The 16,865-nt window shown below is 47.0% G+C and overlaps 1 protein-coding gene across 1 annotated transcript in view; it reads right to left on the bottom strand.

The window, feature by feature from the left end:
- The window catches only part of NSMAF (neutral sphingomyelinase activation associated factor), a 64,888-nt gene extending 61,592 nt beyond the window's left edge, over positions 1–3,296 (bottom strand). The window contains exon 1 of the mRNA XM_089899131.1: positions 2,818–3,296. Coding sequence (XP_089755257.1) covers positions 2,818–2,876 — 59 coding nt within the window. The 5' untranslated portion in view covers positions 2,877–3,296. The remainder of the gene's footprint in view (positions 1–2,817) is intronic.
- Positions 3,297–16,865: the final 13,569 nt, after the last annotated feature.

Raw genomic sequence — 16,865 nt, 5'->3', positions numbered from 1 at the left:
GAGCCCGTGCTCTGCAACAAGAAGCCACCGCCATGAGAAGCCCGCGCACCACAACAAAGAGTAGCCCCCGCTCGCCACAACTAGAGAAAACCCGTGTGCAGCAACGAAGACCCAACACAGCCAAAAATAAATAAATAAATAAAAAATAAAAATAAAATCCATCCATTTTTCTCCATTTCTTCTGCCACCACCTTGGTCTAAGCCACCAATCTAAGCATCTCCCAACAGCCTCTCTGCTTCTACTTTTGTAGAAATATCACTTATTCTAAATATATCAGCATTTATTTCTCTTAGTGTGAAGCTGATGCTAACTTCAAGTTTCTCCTTTCTGGATCATTATTGGGTAGCAGTAGAAATCTCAAATCTCTAAAGCAGCGCGACAGGGACCAATGAAACTGCAACTCTGAAGAGGTGAGGCTTTCATGGTGACCTCTGAAACAGTTCCAAGGAAAGTAACAGTTCTCTTGGGTATGCCGCAGTCAATGACCTGTCAATCATTTTGCTAAATGGTGTTTATTGCCACAAAGAGATAAGCTAGGGGAAAAAAACCTGTGCAGCCAAGGTAAATTTGGGGCTCAATAAAGTTGGTTTAAAATACTCATCTTGGGACTTCCCTGGTGGTCCAGGGGTTAAGAATCCATCTTGCAATGCAGGGGACGTGAGTTCGATCCCTGGTCAGGAAACTAAGATCCCACATGCCGCGGTGCTACTGAGCCCTTGCACTACAACAAGAGAGCCCATGCGCCTTAACTACAGAGCTCATGCACTCCGGAGCCCACACGCCACAACTAGAGAGAAGCCCGCGCGCTGCAACAAAGAGCCCACTGCAATGAAAGATCCCATGTGCTGCAACTAAGACCCAATGCAGCAAAAAAAAAAAAAACAAAAAAAAACCACCAAATAAATATTTTAAAATAAAATAAAATACTCTTGTCTTTCAGAGAGAATTCTAAGATTTAGAAAAAGACCGCTTGATTGTGAGACATATTCTTGTCATTTAAACTGCTATATTCTAGGGACACCATCCTGGTTAGTGTACCTATCAACACAAGGTTGCAAAGCCGGGGGCAGGGCATTAGAGAACTGGGGCAGTCAGGAAGTAGGATTCAAATAAAAATACGTGGCACTGACTTTTTCCGATTACCGATGCTCAAGAACAGTTGCTGCCTCCTGACTGATGAATAATTATTTCGTTGTGAGAGCGACAGTCATCCCCGAGGGCTGCTAGCCTGTCACGCTGCCCGATCAATGGACACCAACAAAGCAGCTTACACACAGAAATGCCAGGGCAGACTTTAAGATTGGTGTGACGCTGCAGAGCTGTACAAGCTAACCAAATTAAACACAAATTACTGTCGTAGAAATAATTGGCAGGTCTAAAGAAAGCAGGATTCCCTGTATATCAAAGAAGCCATAGAATTGTTACAAATGACTCCTAGATCATAGAACATGATGGCAATTCAAGTGTTTCAAAGTTCTTATGTAAATGTGAACATTCATCTATTTAATACAGAATACCAAGTCTTAATGTTGTTGGTACTGAACAAAGAAACTATTCACGCTCTCTCCACATGAAACAAGCATTACAAACGAAGTCCCAAAAGCCTCTTACAAGAGTGAGTTACTTTATTCAGGATCCAGTTATCACTACTCAATAAACAAGCCTGTCTGTGGATAAAGCCTAATCACGCTACCAAAATCGTTCTCGGAAGCCCTATCCAAGATACGTGTTTTTGGTATATCTTCTTCTCTACAGTGGAAAATGAAATTCCAGGCTATGGATATCCTGGCAGAGGCCAACATTACAGGTGAGAAAAGGGTATGAATGTTTGCACCGGGGTCCAGTCAATCCCCATACAAAGAAGTGTGGGCGCTGCAAGATCGCACAAGCCTTAAAGTCTGCACTTGTTATCTCGTGTACAATCTGCTTCGTTGGTCCCCACCGATCACACAACACCAGGGCAGGCTAGCAGCACTCCGAGATAACTGGCTCCCACATCCAAAACACTCTGTGTAAAATGACTCATTCCCAGTTCCTTTTGGCACCTGGGACCACAGACCCAAGGACCAGCAAGCTGTCTCACTAGAGATGCACTGGAAGTCTACTTAGAAGAAGTGAGCTTCCTCATAAGGGACTTCTTTCCTTGGAGGCTGAGGATCAGAAACTCTTGAACCATAACTGCTTCGAGGCCATTTCAGCCTTTGCTCGTGGGACCCCAAATCCTCACCGGGATGCCGGTGATCATGACTGTCGTGCCTCAGCGCTCAGGAGTTCAGAGCCTTCACATGCACTTACAATAAGGTCCACTGCTCGGCAGACAACGTCTGGCGGGTTGGACCCGGGCTTTTCTCAGAATCAGGCCTCCCTCAGAGGCTGTCTCCCAGCCCAGGAGGGCAGGGATCTGCCCAGGCATTTGCTTGAGGGCTCAAGTCCGCGGTAACAAGGCGCGGTGATGGGGGGCACCTGCGTCTACCCCGCAGGCGGGGGGTCCCCGAGCCGCGCGGTGCCGCCCGAGAGTACAAGCCGGCGGCAGGGGGACCGAGCGCTGGGACCCGACGCCGGGGGTCTGGGGGGTGGGCGTCGGGGGTCCGCCGAGCTCACTTACACCCCACGCCCCCCGCACCCCCGCGCGGCCCCTTCCGGGTGAGCCACGCCGCGGCAGCGGGACCCGCGTGGCCGGCCGGGCTCCGCCTGCGCTCGGCTCCGCCGCGGGATGGGCCCCGGTCCGGCTCCCGCTGCTGCCCCCGCGGCCTCGGGCCCCCAGCGGGCCCGGCCTCCGCCCGCGGCTCGGCCCTTCCCCGGGGCCGGGCGCTCACCTCTCCTTGGAGTAGAGCTGCAGCTGCTGCTCGCGCCGCTTCTTCCGGATAAACGCCATGGAGGGAGGGAGGGAGGAAGGGCGGTGCGGGCGGGGCGCGCGCGGCTCCGGCTCGGACTCCTCCGCAGCTCCGCTGCGCCGCCGGCCGAGGAAGTCGGGGAGCCGCGGAGGCGGGCCCGGCAGCCGGCCTGCGAGGCCCGGCCGGGAGGGCGCGCCTGCGGCCTGGCGTCCCGAGCGGCGGCGCTGGCGTCCCGGAGCCCACGCTGCGCCCGGCGTCCGGCAGCGCTCACCGCCGCATCCTCTCGGCGTGGGGACTCGGGGCGCCGTGACTCAGGCCGGAGGAGGGGCGCGCAGTCACCCGAGGCACCCCGAGCTCAGCCGCTGGGTGCCTGGGACCCAGAGGCCGGCCTAGGGTCTCTCCTTAGGCCCCAAACGTCCGCTGCTTCACCAGCTACCCCGCAGCTCCGTTTCGCTACTTTACGCTTGAAGACGGAAGACGGCCGGTAACCTCTGCCCATTTGTTGGCCACAGGGGTTCCGAATAACATTTGGGCCTTTTATCTCCTGGTAATTGAAATAATTAGTCACATGACTTTCTTTTTCTTAACAGCTTTATATAACTCACATGCCAAATAATTCAGCTGTTTATAGTGTAGCATTCAATGGTGTTTAGTATATTCACAGATATGTCCAATTATCATTAGAGTTGAAACTAAGCAGGACCCGCGGGGCTGGAGGATCCTGGGTACCAGAGCCTTGTGCTCCTTGTTTTTTGTTTGAAGAAAAAGGCTTTGGTCTCCTAGGCCTTCCCTTCGTTGCAAAGGGCAGATTCACACAGCTACTAATCAGGGAAGTGAGGGATGGCAGAAACAAAGGAATAGCAGTCAAACAATAGCGCTTCTACAAAGCAAAGCCCTGGTTCCTCCTCAAGGGAAACACATTAAGCTAGCTCTGAGCTCAGAATCCTGTAGGAACTAAGGCCCCCAACCAGGTGGAGGGATGGTAACTTCAGGCTGAGCCCAGGGTTCCTGGAGCTCCGCCCTGTGACCTCCACCAACCAATCAGATAAGTCACACACCAAATTTCGCCTATAAAAACTCTTCCCTGAAAGCCACCCAGGGAGTTCAGGTCTTTTGAGCACGGGCCACCGGTTCTTCTCGGCTGGCCCCTGCAGTTAGCCTTTCTCTGCCCCAGACTCTGACGTTTTCAGTTTGCGCGGCCTTACGGTGAGTCAGGCCCGCGAACTTGGGTTTGTCAGCGCAGTTTTGGAACATTTGCACCACCCGAAGAAACCCACCCACCGATACCCTTTAGTTATCCCTGCAAGCCTCCCAACGCCATCAAACGCTAACCAACTTAGTCTCCAGGAATTTGCCTATTCTGGACATCTCATAAAATGCAATTATAGATTATATAGCCTTTTATGTCTGGCTTCTTTCATTTAGCATAATGTCTTCAAGGTTCCTCTCAATACTGTAAACAGATAGGGTTAGGGGGTTCACAGAGAAAGTGAACCAGGCATGGCTTTCTTGACAAAAGCCTAAGCCATTTTGTGATCTAAGCCTGGACATAATGCTTGTCCTTGAACCCGTCTCAGTAATAATGAACTTAAGAGAATCAAAGGACAAACTTATCAGGCAGGAGAAGCAACAACAGCAAAGATAACAAATCAGTTGTAAAGACTCCCAGTTCTATTTCAATGGTAAAGACTAGCCTAAAACACTGCCTTGAGCTGTTTTGCAGAATTTAAATCCCACCTCCGGTGCCCAACCACCAGATCAAGTGGGATCTAAGGGATGACGACGGTGACCTTTTCTGACCCTCGACTTCAATCAACTGAAGATTGGACTCTGCCTACTGCCCAAGCCCCTTCGTGAATATGCATGTACCCATAGCATAGGACTTCCCTAATCTTGTTGTTTGGAGAGACACTGCTTTAGGAAACACCCGCGGTGTTCTCCTTATTCACTGCAAGTCGTAATAAACCCTTTCTTCTCCCAGGCTTTGGCTTGGTTGTGTCTTTGCCTCTAGACCCACCAAGAGGTGAACCCGGTTTTCGGGTAACAGTACGTCATTCCTTTTCATGGCTGAATAATACTCCATTGTATGGATTTACCACATTTTGTTTATCCATTCAGCAGTTGATGAACACTTCAGTTGTTTACAGCATTTGGCTATTATGAATAATACTATGAACGTTCACGTACAAGTTTTTGTATGGACATATGTTTTCATTTCTGTTGACTACACACCTAGGAGTTCCATTTCCACCAGCAGTGCATAAGGATTCCAATTTCTTCACATCCTTGGCAACACTTGTTATTGTCTAAGTTTTTGATTATAGCTATCCTAGTGGATGTGAGTTATGACTCCTTAATGTATCCTAAGAATGAGCCTGTGGTTGTTCACCTTTGAGGGATTCTTAAATAACAAACTTTAAGTTGTATATATGCTGACACATACCTAATATTGTCTTACAGACCAGGTTCTGAAGGGTTAAATTTTTAAAGCTTCAAGGTCAATGTGTATTTCAGCTCTCTAGTATGTGGAAAACAATATGCATAAGGTGGCCACCATCACAATTTTTTGGAATGAATAAAGGTACACGGGTGCCCTGTGACCTGGATTGAGTCTAATTGAAACCGTGGACCTCATATTAGGACTTGAACCCATGTGCCAGGACTGGAACCCAGCCAAAACCCAAATTGGGACTTGAACCCAGGATCTTTTGAGATCACACGCCTGGTCTCAGGACTTAATGAAGCTCAGGTTCTTTATGTCTCATCACAGAAAGAATTCAGTGAGTGACAAAGTGATGCCTAAGAAGTTAATTTATTCAGAGAGATACACCCTCCACGGACAGAGTGTGGGCCATCTCAGAAGGCAAGAGGGCCCGAAATATGGGCTGGGTAATTTCATAGGCTAATGAATGGGAGGATTGTTCCAACTATTTGGGGGAAGGGGTGGGGTTTTCCAGGAATTGGGCCACTGCCCACTTTTAACCTTTTATGGTCGGCCTCAGAACTGTCATGATGCTGGTGGGTGTGTCATTTACCTTGCTAATGTATTACAATGAGCGTATGAGGCTCGAGGTCTACTGGAAGTTGAATCTTCTGCCTAGTTGGACCTAGTTGGTTCTCACCAATTTTTGTCATGTCCTATGGCTATATCATTCTTTCACAGGTTGTGCCCTGCCCCCTTCCCTCCTGTTTTGTAATGACCAAGTGCTACACAGAATCTACAATGTAAAAAGATGTTGGCAATATTAGCCCAGTGTTCCTATAGGAAATTGTGATGTAGTCAGATAGCCAAGACAAACGTGAGAAGGTACATGATGAAATAAGATAATAAAATTTGCCAAGAGGTACAACATGATAACTTTCTATATGAGAAGTGCTACAATAGATGCTATGAGTTCGGAAGAGAGAATTCACCTTGGCTGGAATAAGGCAGGAAAACAGCATGCAAGTTTTCTCCATTTAGTTAAACGATAAAGGATGATGTGACCCTGGTGGGTGGAGAGTGACAACGATTCTTTCCCTGACCGAACTCTAGCCAAGCCCCTTTGAGCTTTCTTCTCAACTAGGCCTCAGCCTTGGCCTAGAAAAACTACAGACCCTCAGCACAAATGATTTTGCCTACCACCCTCCCGCCATGTTAAAAGACTTGTACAAACACTAACAGCTTCTTTTTTCTTTTTTTAAACAACTATCGTTTTTTTTTTGGCTGCATTGGGTCTTCGTTGCTGCGCACAGGCTTTCTCTAATTGTGGCGAGCGGGGGCGGGCTTCTCTTGTTGTGCAGCACAGGCTCTGGGCGTGTGGGCCTCAGTGGTTGTGGCGCACGGGCTTAGTTGCTCCGTGGCATGTGGGATCATCCTGGACCGGGCTCGAAACCGTGTCCCCTGCATTGGCAGGTGGATTCTTAACCACTGCACCACCAGGGAAGTCCCAACACTAACAGTTTCTGACAGCTCAAGGCCTCATCCCTAAGATGACCCCAACCCCCCTTAAATGCCTGCCTGAGAAAGCAGCAAGGCTGCCCAAAGAATTTACTGTTTGTTATAGCCAACACCTGACATGGGCCCCGGCTGCTGTTTCTTAGGGCATTTACTAAAAAGGGCTTACAGCTGAATTCTTTCGCTGAACCCTTGAGATGTATTTGTATCTCTTACAACCCAGGAGTGCCTTTCTCAAGGACTTGAATGCCATTCCTTTGAAATACAATCATCAGGAAGGACAGGGCTTCTGTGTCCTGGTCTCCTGGGAAGATAACTGGTAGCCAGCAGATGGAGACACGGCATTTACACCCACTTTCTGTGATTTTGCACTTCCCAGCCTTATCTTCGACAAGAGAAGGGGAGGAAACTCACTCAAAAGGATTTTCTTGAACAACAGCTCGGAAGGATACGCCTCTGCTGTCACAGAGTGTGTGTTTGTGGAGAACTAAGGGAGAACTGAGGTGGGAGCTCCCTCACCCTCCCACCCAAAATCACCAGTCCCCGGCATCTGCTCCCTTCTCTTCATTCCTGCTCTTTCGAAGTATATTTGCTCCCATCAAAGGCAAACTTCTCCTTCCCACTCAACAACTCAGCCTTTGTAATTATCCTTTCTCTCTCCCCTCTTTCTCTCTCTTGCTTTGTCTATTTCTCCCTCACTTTTGAGCCATTCCCATCTGAATATAAATATAGTCTTCTTTTTATATATATTTTTTTATTTATTTGGCTGTGCCGGGTCTTAGTTGCGGCACGCGGGATCTAGTTCCCTGACCAGGGATCGAACCCGGGCCCCCTGCATTGGGAGCACAGAGTCTTACCCACTGGACCGCCAGGGAAGTCCCTAAATATAGTTTTCAAAAAATGTTCCCTTTATCCCACATCTCCCTCCATCTCCCCATCCTCAGTGAAACTTCTTGAAACATCTGCCTCCCATGCTGTCTCCATTTTCTCTCCCTGCCTGCTTGTCGATCCATCCCACTTGGACTTCTGGTTCCACTCTGATGCTTCTTGTAAGTTCACCACATTCACTGGTCACTTCTCCACCCTCGACTCTTCTGAACTTTCTGCAGAATTCAGCGCCATTGTACATGGCCTTCAACACAGCTCTTCCCCCTTTACTTCCGAGACCCCACAGTTTCCTTGCTTTCCTCCTACCTTGCTTCTTCCTCTTTCTCAGTCTCCTTGGTTGGTTTCTCTCCTGCATGACTTCTTAATGTTAAGTCTCTGTACTCACAGTACAGGTCATTCCAACGAGTGCCGTGACTGGGTGGCGGGCGAGGGGAGGATAACATCTTCCGTTTGTGTGTGTGTGAATTAAATTTAGTAGCACATTTTCATGGTTTTCTCACATGGATATCTACCAGGGAGACATGGGGAAAAAAAATCTCAGGATATAGAGCCAAGTAAAAGTTTTCAGTGGAGGCTGAGTGAGAGGTTACTTTGAAATGGATGTCCCTCAGGAAATAGAAGTTTTAGGACATTGGACTTCCACTGAAGCTGAGGAGAACCTTGAGCCAGTCTTACCTTGACCTTGAGTTGCTGACAACCATAGTTTGAGGTAATAACACCTACCTCAAATGAAGGTGATTGTGAAACCCCATAACTGAGATTCGGACTTGAGCCCGCTGTCTTTTATATTGAGATCACACACCTGGTCTCAGGACTTAATGAAGCTCAGGTTCTTTATGTCTCATCACAGAAAGAATTCAGTGAGTGGCAAAGTGATAGGTAAGAAGTTGATTTATTGAGAGAGATACACACTCCACAGCCAGAGTGTGGGCCATTTCAGAAGGTGAGATGCCCCGAAATATAGGCTGGGTAATTTCACAGGCTAACGAGTGGGAGAATTCTTCCAACTATTTTGGAGAAGGAGCAGAGAGTTCCATGAATTGGGTCACTGCCCACTTTTTAGCCTTTTATGGTCGGACTCAGAACTGTCATGGTGCCCATGGGTGTGTCATGTAGCTGATGTATTGTAATGAGCGAATAATGGGGATCAAGGTCTATTGGAAGTTCAGTCTTCTGCCATCTAAGGCCTAGTTGGTTCTAACCAGTTTTTCTTGTGTCCTCAACGGCTACGTCATTCTTTTAAAGGTTGTGCCCTGCCCCCTTCCCTCCTGATTCAATTGCACACCGCAGGAGATACGGTAAACTCTGGGAGAGACCTTATCCCTTCCTCCTGGCCCCCTGATTCTCATCCCCATAAAACTCAGAGCTTTGTTCTCTTGAAACAATTTCCATTCAGAGCTGTTTTGCATACACAAAACACATCTTTGAGCTCTTGATAATGTTTTTATTTTCACTTCACAGACTAAAGCTCTAAAAACGTTAAAGAGCTTTGCACTCACCAGTCTTTAAAAATTGCATCTGGTCGCAGATGAGGGTATGCAAATGTATGTACCTCCCACTTGCAAGGTATCACTTGTCAGAGTAAACAAGAACATTGTTTTCACTGTATTCTGTTTGCAAAATAAATATTTTTCACTAGTGCGTATCTGCTTAAGTTAATTTTTAAAATCTTATGAAGACATAAATATTTACCTATCACCCTTTCTTAAGTTAGAAGCAGTAGCATACATTTTTTTACCTAGAAAAAAATGCCTATTTTTTTACCTAGAAAAAAAAGGGCAATCTCCATTCTCTTATGTATGTTATGAGTTCCTTCCATGAGGCCTTTGAGCCTGTGTTCTCTCTGCCTAAGTTGCCTGTTTACCTTTCTCCCACCATTTCTCCCTGTTGAAATCCTACCCATACCTGAAGTTGCCACTCAAGACTTTGATGCACCCAAGGGGAGCTCATCTCACATCCATTCACTCAGTATGTTTATTTCACACCTGTATACATCAGGCAAGGTGGTGGGCACTGGGCAGTGACTTCACAAACCTCACAGTCAGGTGGGGACTTCAGCGTGATCTCACTCCTCCTTATTAGGGTGTGTGTCCACATTAGGTTGGAATCTTCGGGGACCAGGAACAGTGAGTTGTTGGTCATTGTAGCCACAATGCCACTCACCACAGCGTTGTGCACTTACGATGCTCAAGAAATATTTGTTAAATATTGTACTCTTTTTTGTCACCACTCTGTTACGATTTGTTGCACTATAAGTAACAGAAAACTCAGTCAACAGTTGGAGTTCATTTTCTCATTATTGGCATTGTTTGGATAGCTCAGTCATCTGATGACTTTTCTCTTAGTCCTGTAGTCTTTTGGTCACAAGATCACTGCTTCATCACCACGATCAACCTGGTTTCTGAGCTGAAATACGGAGGAAAGACAGTCTGCCTTGCTTGTTCCTTTTGCCAGGCAGTCAAAAGCATTCCCAGAAACACACTCCAGACTCCCACTTACGTCTCATCAGCCAGAACTGTTATATCGGCAAAGCCCATAGCAGCAGTGAAGACTAAGAAAAGCAAGTATTTAAAATCTGCAGGCATGGGACTTCTCTGGTGGTCCAGTGGTTAAGAATCCACCTTCCAGTGCAGGGGACGCAGGTTCGATCCCTGGTCGGGGAACTGAGATTCCCCCCTGCCGCGGGGCAACTAAGCCCACGGGCCACAACTACAGAGAAGCCGGCGCACCACAACGAAAGATTCCACATGCTTCAACTAAGACCCGACGCAGCCAAAAATAAGATAAATAAATAAATAATAAAATTTGCCGGCAGGATAGTGGAAAGCATCCAGGAAGAAGCGGGTAGGGAATGTCCTTGGGTCACCCGACCAGCAGTGTGTACCCCATTACTAAGATAAAAATAGCCAACAACTGGACGTTGATAGCTCTTCTTAAGGAAGATCACTCTTGGGGCTTCCCTGGTGGCGCAGTGGTTGAGAGTCCACCTGTCGATTCAGGGGACACGGGTTCGTGACCCGGTCCGGGAGGATCCCACATGCCGTGGAGCGGCTGGGCCCGTGAGCCATGGCCGCTGAGCCTGCGCGTCCGGAGCCTGTGCTCCGCAGCGGGAGAGGCCACGGCAGTGAGAGGCCCGCGTACCGCAAAAAAAAAAAAGGAAAGATCACTCTTTGAGACTTTTATTTTCTTCTTTATTTTCTCTTCAATAAAAATGTATTGGCTGTTTACCGTATGCCAGGAAATGTTCTAGGTGCTGGAGACACAGTCGTGAATAAAGTCAAGTCTCACCTTTATGGAACTTACATTCGGGTGAGATTGACAGATTTAAAGAGCAAGTGACATAAATTCAGGCAGGGATAAGTACCAAGAAGAAAAATAGAGCGGAGTAAGGGACAGAGTGTGAAGGGGGTAGGTACTGCTTTAGATAAGGGGTCATCGAAGCCCCTTCTGATGACTGACAGTTGAGCTGGTAAATGAATGAAGTCAGAGACTTACATGTGAAGACCTTGGGCAAAGGCATTCCAGACAGAGGAACAGCAAGTGCAGCAGCCCTGAGACAAGAGCTGTAGCAGCTGGAGCCCCCGAGGGAGGGACTGAGGCAACAAGGGGCCAGAGGCATGTGGCCAGGGAGGGTGCTAGATACTTCATTATTATTATTATTATTATTGTCATTGTTAGTAATGTATGACAGAAGCCACTGCAGGATTAAGAGCAGGGGAGTGACATGATCTGATTTAAATTTTAAAATCTGACTACAGTGTAACTAGCCTGATAGAAGCTCAGAACCTAAACGGACAGCTTCAAAATTTGGATGGGAACAGTTACCAGCTCTTTTCCTTTTCACTTCTTGCTTAAATAACAAAGAGAATGTTCAGCTTAGGTACCTGGAAATCAGAGGTATAACCGGCTTCAGGGTTCATTGAGCCAGCGGCTTAACAATGTCATCGAAGACAGTTTCCCTCCATCTTTGTTAGACCTTCAGCATCATTTAACTGGATTGGAAGTCTAATTCCCCTCTGCACAGGGCTGATGGGTATTTGCTGGTAGCAAACCAGCTGCGCACTTTCTCCCTCACGGCAAGAGGTCACAGGTAGCCCAATGTGCATAGCAACAGACCAGGGTTGCCCTTGCTCAGACCCCTTAGATCACGGCTACCCTTTGTAAGTCAAAGACTTTGTCAAGGAGATGGAATCGTCCGTGGGATTTAGATGGAGGCCATCTCTATAGCTGAAGGTGGAGTAAGCTTTCCCCAGAGCATACGGGCTAAGTGAAGAAGGGGAGGAAAGACAAGTGAAAATGTGCATGTGAGAAGGACCAGGTTGTGAGGCAGCAATGCTAGGCGGACACCACAGGTACCACTTGCGTTTCCTCACCGTAAGCAATGTGGGGCGCACCCCTTCTCCCTTTCATGCCTGTCACGGCTTTTGATTTAGTGCTGAGCTTACTGGAGGATGAAGACCTCACATTTTCTCAGACAATTCTTACAAACTAGATTAAAAAAAATTTTAATGACTTTCCCATGTAGTTAAAATTGTTCCTGAAACGCTGATTCTTATGTCCAGTTGCAAAATCACCGTGTGCCTCAGGAACTACATATGCCCATGTTTGCACCAGTGTCCCCTCCCCGGGTAGTGACAGCCGTCCAAGGGCACCTGTCAGCTGTCACCTGCATAGTTTATTTTCCCTGCGTGAGTAAAATGACGGTAACTGCTAGAACCACTCCTCATTTAGGATCTTCTTCCTTGTACTTTGTAAATCCAGGAACTTTTTACCAGGCACGTTACCCACTGGAGATTAGAACAGATTAGATTAGAAGGTAAGCAGGAAATGATAAATAAAACAGTGATTAAAGATATACATTATCTTCTCTCAGATACAGAAATGTCAACTTCATTAATAAATACATGAAAATTAAAACAAAATGCAGACTTCCCTGGTGGCGCAGTGGTTAAGAATCCGCCTGCCAACGCAGGGGATGCGGGTTCGAGCCCTGGTCTGGGAAGATCCCACATGCCGCGGAGCAACTAAGCCCGTGCTCCACAACTGCTGAGCCTGTGCTCTAGAGTCCAGGAGTCACAACTACTGAGACCACGTGCCACAACTGATGAAGCCTGCACGCCTAGAGCCCGTGCTCTGCAACAAGAGAAGCCCGCATGCAGCAACAAAGACCCAATGCAACCAAAAATAAAATAAATTTAAAAATAAAGTAATTAATTGTTTAAAATCCATATTAATATTTTCTTAGTCATTTTAGGTCTACCACTGAGGATTCCTCATGTTCTTCCATAAAGAGTCCAGGCTCACAAATTCCCACCCCACTTCCATCTAGCCTCTCCAGGACTAAGTAGTTCTGCCTCAGGATCAACCGGGGGCTTGTTAGAAACACAGATTGCTGGGCCCACCCCGGAGTTTCTGATCTAGTAGATCTGAGGTGGGACCTGACATTCTGCATTTCTATTAAGCTCCCGGGTAATACTGATGCTGGTCTTGTGACCACTCTTTGAGAAACAGTGCTTTAGAAAAACAAATTCCTTTCCAGTCTTAAAGAGAGCAAGTTCCACTCCCTTCTGTTCATCCTGGTGTCAGCAAATACGCAAACCCTGGGGTGCTCACATTGCACTGCAACTGCAAGCCCTTATCAGCACATTTTCCCCAACAAATACAGCTCCCTTTCTAAAAGGAATTGTGTGCCAGGTTTAAAGGAAAGATGCCATTTCCCCCCCATCATCATAATTGTCAATATCATTGCTATCTGAATTTGTGATGTGATTACTCTGTAGAAAACACTGCGCTTAGTACTTTGCATTCATTTATTCTTCAATCCTGTTGGGAGCTAACTCTCCATGACTCTCTCACATTTCTCCGTGTTAGGCATCATTAGTCAATTTGTTCAGAAGTATTTCCATTCCAGGAGAGTAAAGACCGAGAGCATCCTCTCCCCGGAGACATCCAGGAGAGTAACGATGAAGACCTCACCCTCCCCGCCCCGGGGAAGACTTGCTAACATCTCAGGACAATGAATGTAATAGTTCTCTCCAGAGCACAGAGTGGCCAGGTCTGCCAGCAGCCTCTGGATGCGGTTGGGGGTTTCTGAAGCTTGGTATTCCTGAGCTGTGACGCAGGACCACCGTGCACCCACGTCCACTGGGCCTCTTCATTTCTCCCATGTGACTTGAGGGGCCGTAAGTAACACACTACCCCAATCCACGTGGGCGCATTGTCCCCACACCAGCCATATCGAGGGACATTTGCCAAGCGGATCTAGCAGCTGTCACCGGCCACTCCTGAGGAATTGCTTGACTTCTTGGCAAATCTCTAAGATTGTTCTGTTATTTCCATTCTTTGGAAGAGAACAACTGAAGCATTAGGCAGTTTAATAACATGTCCAAGGTAAGTGACAATGTCAATTACTAAGTGACAGTGGCAAGGTTTGATCTCATGTCTGCCTGACTAGAGTCTACTTTCTTTGCAATTGTACATTTCTAGTAGCAATTCTGAGGCCTTTAAAAAAACTAAGAATCAGAAGTCCTCATTCCTGTAGTAAAGCTCTAAGTAACCTCACAGGAAGAAAACAAATTTTTCCACTCCTGTCAATACACCCAGCGGAGCCCCAAAGAGTGAGAGCTGCTCCTGGACAATCTTCCCCTGAGAGCAGTGGCTTCAAAGGGAAGAAGGTGGGAGGGGGAAGGGCAAACTCATGTTTCTGACATCATCTTAAAGTTTGCTTTTCCTCTGTTTCTCTTAGTAATTTATAATATTTGTAAATCTGTACAAATATCGTAAATCCGTAAATCTGTATTTCAGTCAGGTTTATCGAGGTACAGTTTACGTACAATAACACTGATCAATTTTAAGCGCGCCATGCGATGCGCTTTGACAAACGTGGACAGTCCCGTGACCTCCACCTTGCTTGTGATACAGATATTCCCATCACCCTAAAATGTTTCCCTGTGCCCTGTTGCAAGGAAGCCCTGCGTCCTTTCCTGGTTCCTGGCAACCACTGATCTGCTTCCTGTCTGTTGCTTTCTCTTGTCTAGACTTGCATATAAATGGAATTATGAGCAATTATGTAGTAGCTCCTGTCTGACTCCATTCCCTCAGCACCGCGCTCTTAAGATTCATCTATGTGGTTACCTGGACTACTGGTTCCTTCTTTTTTTTTTCCTGAACAGTAATCTTTGTATGAATACGCCACAATTTGCTTATCTCTTCAACAGTTGGTGGAAATCTGGGATGTGTTCAGTGTTTTGGGCTATTATGAATAAAGCTGCTAGTAACATTTCTGAGAACAAGTCTTTGCTGGAATATATATTTTCTCCCATGTCCTGGGGGCTATCTCCTGGAGGTTCCCGGGGTAAAACCCAGCTCTTAGCATGGCATGTGATACTTTTTAAGAGCCTTTCTCTGTCTCTCTCTCCCACCGTATCTCTAAATATTTTCTGACACAAAGTCTGTAGTCCATTCATTCATTAATCCAACATCCGTGCACCCAAACAATGCTAAGGACTGGGGATAAATATGAACAAAGCAGAGACAATCCCAGTCCTTAGAGAGCATCTAGTGGGTAGAACTATAAACAAACAAACATATAAAATGATTGCAGGGAATTCCCTGGCGGTCCAGTGGTTAGGACTCCATGCTTTCACTGCCGAGGGCCCAGGTTCAGTCCCTGTTTGGGGAACTAAGATCCCACAAGCCGCGTGGCACAGCCAAAAAAAAAGAAAAAAAAGTGATTGCAGATCATGAGTGCTACAAAAGAAACGAGAGATGAGATGACACTAGCTAGCTGTCATAGGGCAGAGGAAAACATGGTTGGAGGTGAGAAGATCATAGAACAACAAACTGGGAGGTCGGCTGGCTCTGCCGTGTGGGTGCAGATGTCATCAAGAGTAATGATAGGGTAGGAAAGAGGAACTTGGTGAGCGCAGAGCCAAAGCCTAGAGCCAAAGCCTTTCACGAAACAGGTGTCAGTAGATGATAAGCCCTGATGTCATTAACTTCTAAGGAATTCTGGTTTTTGAAGGAGGGAGGAAAAGACATCGTTTGAATGCAGCAAAATGGAGCAAGGAAGATGCTTCTCTCTTGGTCTTAAGGTATGTGGGTGTAAGAAACCAGGATCACGCAGGACAGAGGACGAAGGGTTTGGGAGGACTGGGGAGAATGGCGAGGAGCTGGGATTCAGAGTGAGTGTCCCGTGTCAACAATGGCTTGAGAAGTTTGGGCTACTAATCATAACAGGAGTAAACAGATGAGAAACGGGAGGATGCGTGGGAAAATTGTAGCTTTGGGTCCTGAATATATGGGTCCACGGCTTCTGCTATTTGCTCATTCTGCTTTCTCTGAGATTCAGAAGCCTGAACGGGGTGCTTTGACTGGGAGCCTGAACATGCTTGCCCACACACTCAGGCCTTTGCAAAGCTGTTTTGACTCGGTCATTTCCCTGTGCTCTGACTTCCCGTTCACGATTCGAGTCAAATTTCACTTCCTCTCTGAGCTCCCCCATCACCATTTTTACCGACCCACAGCCTGAGTGAGCCAGAGCAGACTCGGAAGCTCGAGCACCCTCACGGCCTCCCGTTCGGAGTCTAGGTTTAGCTCACACTATAATGTAATTATCGGTCTACATTCCTGTCCACCTAACTCTCTCAACAGCCCTTTCAGGACAGAGATCATGTCACTCATTTCTAATTTGTAGCAATCATAGCAATTCACGAGTGTCTGTCCCATGCACACCTTATCAACGAAAGTTGACTGCAAGAATAAGAAATTCAACTCCATCGGTCTATTACCTGCTTTGTGAGGTCGTTTCTCCTCTTATTTATTGTACTTATCTTGTTCAAGTTTCAGAGGGTGCTCCTTCCTTTAGTATTTTGAGCTTAGCTAACAAATCCATCTCACCTTACTCACGTGCTTTAGAGTTGTGTGTGCTGTGTGTGGCCTATATCCCGACAAACTGAAGTGTCCACACTTGGCAGCTTGTTCTTCCAATGAACCATCGTTGCAGTCACGTCAGTTGCCCTTCTCCACCCTAATAAGTATAGACTCCCTTTGTTTCATTATTCAAAAAGCACCACTTGCTTTACCCTACTTTTGTTTCTTAATCTCTTCACTAGGGCTTAAGATCAACTTGGAAAGCTGACTGAAAACAGGCCTGGCTGTCATGGTGTGAATGAGTAGAAAATATCACTCTACACACGGCCTTAAC

Source organism: Delphinapterus leucas, chromosome 17 (assembly GCF_059928025.1).
Source record: "Delphinapterus leucas isolate spDelLeu-1000000601 "Yukka" chromosome 17, BTC_Dleu_Yukka2, whole genome shotgun sequence".
NCBI classification, from domain to species: domain Eukaryota; kingdom Metazoa; phylum Chordata; class Mammalia; order Artiodactyla; family Monodontidae; genus Delphinapterus; species Delphinapterus leucas.
The sequence above is the reverse complement of the archived record's forward strand: the minus strand, read 5'-3'. Positions and strand labels throughout refer to the sequence as shown.